Source organism: Pteronotus mesoamericanus, unplaced genomic scaffold, assembly GCF_021234165.1.
Source record: "Pteronotus mesoamericanus isolate MK-2021 breed Mesoamerican mustached bat unplaced genomic scaffold, CSHL_Meso_final scaffold_45, whole genome shotgun sequence".
Taxonomy (NCBI): Eukaryota; Metazoa; Chordata; class Mammalia; order Chiroptera; family Mormoopidae; genus Pteronotus; species Pteronotus mesoamericanus.
Window position 1 is genome coordinate 4,557,326 of NW_026555317.1, and position 8,351 is coordinate 4,565,676.

An 8,351-nucleotide genomic window follows, 5' to 3' on the forward strand; every position below is an offset into this window, starting at 1 on the left:
TGATCCCCACCATCAACAAAAAAAAACACAGCTAACAGCATCTCAAACTCAGAAATCTTTATTACTCATCTACTAATTCTATTACATTTATTGGGCAGTTTTATTAAGTTTTAAAACATCAGAATAGAAAAGTTTATCTTGTCCTTTTTATGGACAAAAGCTGCTATCCAATGTGGCACAACAGTGCTAGAATCTCCTATATTGCATAACTGTAGTATTGAGAAGTTTCCATTTCCTTTTCCCTCTTGAGGAAATCCTGCACTTTCTCCAAAGAGTATTTGGCAGCCTTGTCACGCTCTAGCTGAGCCATCCTCTTCATGGCCTCCCGCTCTGGCCTCTGCTCCTCCGTGATGGGCTTTGACATGGCTGGCCCAGAGACATTGGGTTTCTTCCATGGAATTGGCTGGAGGGCAAAATCCTGGAGTAGATACTGGTTTTGAGGCTTGGGCGGGGACTGGGGCTTGGTCACAGCAGTGAGAATGGGCTGCTGGAAAGAAGTGCAAGCTGATGTTTTATAGGTCACAGGGCTAGGAGCAGCAGACTGAGTGACGTTAGGCCGGGTAGGGTTGGTCAAACGTGGTCGGCATGGGTTGGTAGCAGTTGTACAGGCTGGTCTGACAGGACCTGTCGAAGAAGCAGGAATTGGTTGGGATGAATTGAGTGCAGCAGGTTGAGCTGAGTTAGAACCAGGCCGGGCAGGGCTGGTCAAAGCTGGTCGGGATCGTTTGCTTGAAGTTGGCCGAGCTGATCTGGCAGGACCTGTCGAAGAAGCAGGAATTGGTTGGGATGAATTGAGTGCAGTAGGCTGACCTGAGTTAGAGGCAGGCCGGGCAGGACTGATCAAAGCTGGTCGGGACGGGTTGCTCGACGTTGGCTGAGCTGGTCTAGTAGGGCCTGTCAAAGGCGCAGGAGTTGGTCTGGATGAGTTCACTGCAGTAGGCTGACCTGAGTTAGAGGCAGGCCGGGCAGGGTTAGCCACAGCAGGCCGACGCTGTGCCAGGGATGGTGGCCTGCGAGGAACTGGTCGAGCTTGAGGCTTGTCCAAGTTAAGAAAAGGCAAAGGTACCAGCTTGACCTTGCCAGGTGGTGGCAACTCATACTCAGATGGAGATGAACACTCTTTTTCAGCACTGCCATTTGTTTTCTGGTGTTTGACTTGAATTTTCTCAGGACCTTTGCCCTTATGAGTAGCATCCAACCATCTTGTGACAGCTGGACCTGGCTGGGGGCCTTTCAGATTACTTGAGTTTCCTAGGGCCCGGGAGGAAGACAATTCAATTTTCTTATCACTCTTCTTCCCTAGTGCATGGATAACCTGTGCAGACTCATACATGTACATACCTAGGCAGGTCCGAGGCTTTTTGAAGGTCTCTTGGGTCAGCTCAGGTTGATTTTTCTTCCGCTTCACTTTGGGAATCGATGGCTTCTCTTCATCCTTGTTGTTGTTTCCTGACTGCTTACTCTCTTCAGCTTTCTTGGAGTTGTCTTTGTTTCTTTTGTTCTTTTCCTGCCCATGGCTCTTAGTTGCTCTGTTCCTGCTGGACGCAGCTTTCTGAGGTTTGCTGTTAGAATGCCTGGCTGTGCTCGCAGGAGCCCTGTCACTGGCTGCCGCATTGCAAATACCCACTTCTCCCAAGCACACGCAGTCTGGGCTCTCGGGCTTGATTTTGGGCTTGATTCGGGGCTTGATTTTGGCCTTGGGAGCATCACTAATTGGCTCCGAGGCCCTATGTTTGTTCTTCCTGGCTTGATCAGAAGGAGCCTTCATGATGCTTGACTCTTTCTGCACCTGTTTCAACTTGATGGCTCTGGTATCTTTGTTTTTGATCACCTTGGGACCTTTGGATTGATCAAGGTCATCCAAGGGATGTAAGATCTGTGGAAGGTGAATATCCTCCACCAGTGTAGCGATGTCTGCAGAACCATCATTAGATTCAGTCCCACTTTCCTGTGTCCTTTGGTTCTTAAGACTCAGGCTGTTCTCTCTGAGACCAGCATTTTCACAACCAGGCTGCTTTTCTGGGCCAAGGGGATCAATGCAGGCCTGGAGCTGACGAATATCAGGGGCTTCTAAAGGGAGCAGTGGAGAATCTTGGTTTTCTGTTGGCTTCTGGTTGGTATCCAGAAGCTTTGGAAGGCTGGCTTTAATATCATCCATATCATTATTCTCTTTCTGTTCTTGGCTTGGAGATGGAGCCAGTGCCAGGAGATTACTAGAACTCTGGACTGGAGCTACCATTGAAATGTCCCCAAGCGCAGCTGGTGGATTACTCTCGAGTGTCTGGATATTTCTGCTACTGCAGGCCTTGGGGAATTCTGGCGTTTGTGGGAGACACAGTGTTTGGCTTGGAGGTTGCAATCCCAGGGATGACTCCATCCTCAGGGAACTCTCCATCGCTACAAAGGAATCAGGCATAGAAGTCAGTCCCTGGTAAGCAAGATGCTCCCAGTATCCCCAGTCACACCTCTTCCTACAATAGGGAAGGCATTTCTAGTAGCTCTTCTTAGGGATCATGGGCAGCGCCCTACACTGTGAGCTAGAGGGCAGCAGTTCTACTTCTTACTGGTGGTCATTTGATGTCGTCATTCCATGGTTTTCTTTGTATTTCACAGGGTTGTTGTGAATCAACTAAAAAGTAAAAGTGATTTTTAAAGTGTCTTAAAGCCCAGCATTCTCATAGAGAATCCTTTTAACTCTCTCCACTGTCCTGAAAGAATAAGAACACTTCACACCACCAACTAGGAAAGGGAACGGAGCTCGTCCTGATGACATGTATCAGCACGGACCTTCTTAGCCGGCTTGCTTTGGATGTGATCTTGGACACAAGGTCTCAAATCCTGGCATAAACCAAGCGAGTGAGGGAAAGTGAAACCGGCATCGTCACAATAAGAGTTCTGAAATACCTTTACAAATAGACTAAAGCAATGAATCAGGGAAGGGAGTTCATTTCAGTGTGGTAGTGCAGGGGGACTAATCAGGCAGGGCAGTGGGAAGGGTGGTATCCGTTGGTCCGCTCTTGGGGTTCTCACACATGGAGCATACATGGCTGTTATAGTGCCCCCCTTCCCATCTCTATCAGGTGTTCTCATAAAGACCCTGAAGTTGGAGACCACTCACTGAGGGTAGTAGTCCTTAAAGTCACAGCACTTAAATTCTACCTATCTGTGGACTCACCTCTTCCCAGCTTCAGATTGACCCTATTTTTGAAAGTTGACCTTATTCCTCTCCCTTCTTGCTGTGGGTACTCACCTTGAAAACTTGTGTGTGTGATGGGTTGAGCAGACACAGAGGAGTAGATTCCTGAGGTGGAGGCTGGTGGTATCACATTTGTGGGCTGAACCTCCTTTAATACCATGACAAATTCGGTTGAGGGACGGAGGCCCTGCTCTCTGTGTAAGAAACAATGGAGTTTTAGGATTAGAGCTTGGAGCCAAATTCTCCAGATTGCAGATACCCCAATGGGCCTTGATTATAGTAGCATCCCTGACTCCCTTTCTGATAGGCGAGAGACAGGCTACATCCCTGATTTGGAATCTGAGAAGGTACCAGCTGAACAATGCAGGCAGAGAGTGATGAACACAGAGGTACCATGTTAGCATATGAAGTGGTATCACACTGGGATGCCACAGACATGGGAGAGAAACACCTATGTCCTGGTCAATGACAGTGACAGCGAAGCTCTGAGTGATGATGACTTCTTTTTAGACCCACTCAAAAACACCAGGTTTGCAAGCAGCTGAGGTGGAGGTCTGGCTCCAGCCAGCACCTCCAGACAACTTAGTTGCGCTAGCATGTTGGTAGTGATAGGCACTACCCATGAGCAGTTGGCAAGAAGTGCCAGAAGAGGCTGGTGGCAGTAGCCATGGAGAACTGACGGCTGAAGCAGGGACTCTGGAGAAGTTGCAGACACTTTCTGTTAGGGAGGCTGCATTGCTTTACTACTGAAACAGAAAGCTGCAGAGAATTTGAAGTTTCAGGGAAAAGTGGATTTTGGAAATTCTCTGGGGGGAACAAGAGCGCGATGGAAAAAAATCAATGAGACTGATGAACAGATTTGAAGAATACCCTTATCTTTAAATTGTTGCTCTCAGAAATCCTCTTATACCCATACTCACTGAAACATCTGAAATCAAAAGTTTGTGATGGTCGTAAGTGCTGGAGCAGTTTTCAGTCCTTCCATTTCAGTGCCCTTGCTCCCAACTGTGGCAAAAATGTGCAGATGACCCAACTGCTTCATGTATTGTTCTCCAGGCTAATAGCAACCTCTCCCTGCCCTATCTTTCCCTTGAGCCTGCCCTAGTGTTGATTTGTATGCTGTTTCCTAGAATTGAAGCATTAAAAAAACCAGGAGCCGTTAGAGGACTGCTGTTCTAACATTCTAATTATATGAGTGAGGAAACTGAGGCACAAAGAGGTCAGAAAGACTTGTTCAAGATCTCCCATCGTTTTAGTAGTATCCCAGGTTACATAACCTCAGCATCCTGACTGCCTTATGAGGATTGTGCTCAGAGCATTACACAGCAATAAACTGGGAGCAGTACCACTTCTAGTATCACTGGTTTTTTGCCCCTGAGAAAACAGTGCAGCTATTACCATTGTTATCTTTAGGGTCTCATGTTGCCCGAACAGTTCACATGCCCTCCCCTGGAATTCACATGTATCTCAGTCCAGTTGGTAAATTAAAAGGTCATTCTTACTCTCTGGCAGCCTGCTTTCTAGTTCTACATCAATATAGTCATGTCTGACAGTGAGATTCTCAAGAATTGTTATTTTTCTTAAAGAACATCATTTAAACTCAGAGGTTTGGGGTATTCAACTATAAAGTGGCTATGATAATAACAGCAATAATTCATGCACAAGTGTTAATTTAAATACAATTTATAAGTTCTGAAAAAAGAGAAAAAAATCCCCCAAAACGTATCAGAATAAAAAAGACATACATAGACAGTAATAAACATTGGGGCATATAGACATTCAGAAGATGGCAGCCAAGTGTGTGGGAGCTGAGTCCACTTGCTCTTGCACCCACCTTGGGCACTTAACTGATGTTCCAAAAAGCAAAGTGAACAGTCAACGGAACCTTAGCTGATACAAAGTTTGGAAGCCAAAGACGACAGAGGACACTTCAAAACAGGCACATACAGATGCAGCGGGAGTTGAGATACCAGTCAGCCAGCTGGAGGGGAGAACCCACCAATGAATGAGCCACCCACAAGCAAAGCCCAAATACAACAAGAGAGCCCACACAAACTGAATAAAGGGCATCCAGCGCAGGAGACAAAAGCAACCGTCCCACTGAGTCCCACAGAACTACCTCAGAAGTCCACCCCATGAAAACAGGCAGGCAAAGCAGAGCATCCTGATTTGCAGAAACAAACAAAAAGTGTCACCTAAAATGGGGAGACAAAGAAAGAACCCCCAACAGAAAGGAATGGAGGAATCCCCAGAGAAAGAGCTAAATGAAATCGAGGCAAGCCATCTATCAGACACAGAGTTCCAAAAAATGGTCATGAGGTTGCTCAAGAAACTCAGTGACAACTGCAAGGAACTGAGTAGGAACTACAGCAGCATGAAAAATGAAATAGAAACTATGAACATGAAAAGGGAAGAAATGAAGCATACATTATCTGAAGTGAAAAATACACCAGAAAGAATTCAAAGCAGACTGGAGGAAGCAGAACACTGAATCAGTGAGCTGGAAGACAAGGTAGAAAGAAATATCCAGGCAAAGCAACAAAACTAAAAAAGACTAAAAAATCGCAGGTATAGTTCAAGGGAACTTCAGGACAACATGAAACGGAACAACATTCACATCATAGGACTATCAGAAGGAGGAGAAAAGCAGCAAGAGGTAAAAACCTATTTGAAAAAATAATGATGGAAACTTCCCTAACTTGGTGAGGGGATAAGTCATGCAAGTTCAGGAAGCTCTGAGAGTCCTTAGCAAGATGAACCCAAAGAAGCCTACTCCAAGACACATCATAATTAAAATGCTAAATCTTAAAGATGAGAGAATCTTAAAGGCAACAAGGAGAAACAGTATCATACAAGGGAGCTCCGATAAGGTTAGCAGCTGATTTTTCAACAGAAACACTATTTTATACATGCAATATAATAACAGAGAATATTGTTTATTCTATTTTAGTGAATAGTATTAACAAAAACAAAAAACAAAAACAAAACCCAGCCCACATAGAGATCACTTTCAATGAATTACTATCCAGGGCATACACAGAGAGAAAATATTTGGTAAAAATCGCATAACAAGCAGCAAAATGCAATAAAAGGCGATGTATCAGCAGTCCCAATATGTGAAGACAGTGAAAACTGGTAGAAAGCAGAAAGCAAATTAAGTGTACAGGAATTCCATTATTGTGCTCATTCATGTTCACCTGAATATTACCCAGCAAGTAATAGTGAGTCCAGTAGAAATATATATCCCAATAAATATAACCATGTGGCAAACACAGGAGAACACTTGTTTAAAAGTATGAAGGTTTTTTATATTAATCTTCAAACATAGGTGATAATCGTTCTCAACACCCAGGAATGCGTCGCGCCCAAAGACTTAAAAACCATCATCATTACACTCCAATAAAAACAATTTAATGCAGGAATCCCCAGAGGACTCCAAAAAATTGTTTTTAGGTAAATTTGAAATTGGACATGTGGGACTTGACTTTGTTTTCTTAGGCAGCTGAGATGTAAAAGAGATGATAGCTGTTTATCAGTGTCCTCTCTAGGTTTGGAAGAACATAGCTGTAAAAATGAAAACCAGCTTTCACTCAAGACATACTTATAACACAAAAGAATTACTCTTTCTGATTCAAGGTAGGATATATCACTTAAGAATTTAAAATTGTTTTAACAGGCAGAACCTCTACATAGTTTAAAAATGAGAAAGACGTGAAATACTGAAAATGCTGTTTCCTCCGGCCCCCTAGAAAACCACTTTGTTAATTTCTTATTTATGGGAAATATCATTCCTAAAATATAGTTGGTAAATGTTTACATTCAAAACTGTCAAGTGTCATCTGTGTTCAGAGAGGTGATTAAAAAAAACACAACTGAATGAGTTTTTTAATAAGGTGCTTTGCCTTCTGATACCCTCTTCTGGCCTTACTTTCCTTCTTTCCTAGTCTATAAATGTAAGGATTTGCTCAAATCAGCGTTGTTTTTTGTTTGTTTGTTTTTTGTCCTACTCTGAGCAGATACCCTATGCTCTTTCAAGCTTTAAAATACTTAGTTCCCTTCAATATTCCATTACAAACTGCCCTTTTTGCATTTGAGAACTTCTTCATGCTGTCCCTCTTCATTCTTAGAATTTACCCTCCTTCATTCTTGTATATAGCACCCCCCTTGCTTCCCCTGTTAGTCTGTGCTATTAAAACAATCCTAAACTATTTTAAATATAAACACTGGCCCCTCATAGTCCAGTACTCTGCACCCTCTCTTCCTATTTTCTCTTTTCACCTAGTTTGGACAGAAAACCTGCCAAAACAGGTGAATATTACTTTTTGAAGGATATTAAAAAAACAAAACAAAACAGGTGAGTATTACTTTCTGGAGGGTACTAAATAAAATACTACAGTTAAACCATTATTGGAAGGAGGCCATTACACATGAGGCATCCTGTGTATATATATTGCTAGTATTCTACATCACTTAGGTTTCTCTCTGTTTCTGTTGAAATACTATCAAGAAGTCTAGATTTCATTTTCTATAGGGGTGTCCTTTAGGACTCAATATTGTAAAAAAAAAAAAAGATTAGAGAACAATCAATAAATCAATGTAATATCCTATAATAACAAGTGAGGAAAACACAGACTTTGAGAGAGACTCAATGACTTGTCCAACATCACATAGCTAGTAAATGTCAAAATCAAAACTGAAATTAGGTCTCCAGATAACTGCATCAACACTTGTCCCCTTTGTTTTGTGCTGTTTTGACTCTACTGCTAAATTGAAGGTCAAAAAGTACCTAATGAAAACCTGTAAAAAGTTTCTTTCCTTACCTGATATTCTCAAAGAAGAGGAAATATCAACTTTTGACGCAAGGGATGTGGAGACAATACCAGATGGCTGATCGGCTGGAGCCAAAGAGCGCATGTGTCCAGTACGAAGGCCACTGGTCACACTGGTCACTGGTCACTGGTTACTGGTCATTGGTCAGTTGCGATGATCCAAATGTATTTACAAACAACTCCATGGAAACCCCAAGATTCCACCAGGTGGAGGTAGGTTTGGTGGGAGAATGATGTCACAAAGCAGGCAGTTTGAAGAGATGAGAGAGCCAATAGGGAGTCAGATTCCCAACAAGAAGACAGGATTGGGTGGAGGGAGTGTGAGG

The 8,351-nt window shown here is 43.3% G+C and overlaps 1 protein-coding gene across 1 annotated transcript; it reads right to left on the minus strand.

The window, feature by feature from the left end:
- Positions 1–196: 196 nt before the first annotated feature.
- Positions 197–8,110, minus strand: LOC129086828 (uncharacterized protein C2orf78-like). Its single transcript, XM_054593543.1, is given in 6 exon segments — positions 197–2,397; positions 3,251–3,364; positions 3,367–3,640; positions 3,643–3,936; positions 3,938–4,002; positions 8,017–8,110. Coding segments are annotated over 6 exon segments (3,042 nt in total).
- Between the last annotated feature and the right edge of the window lie 241 nt (positions 8,111–8,351).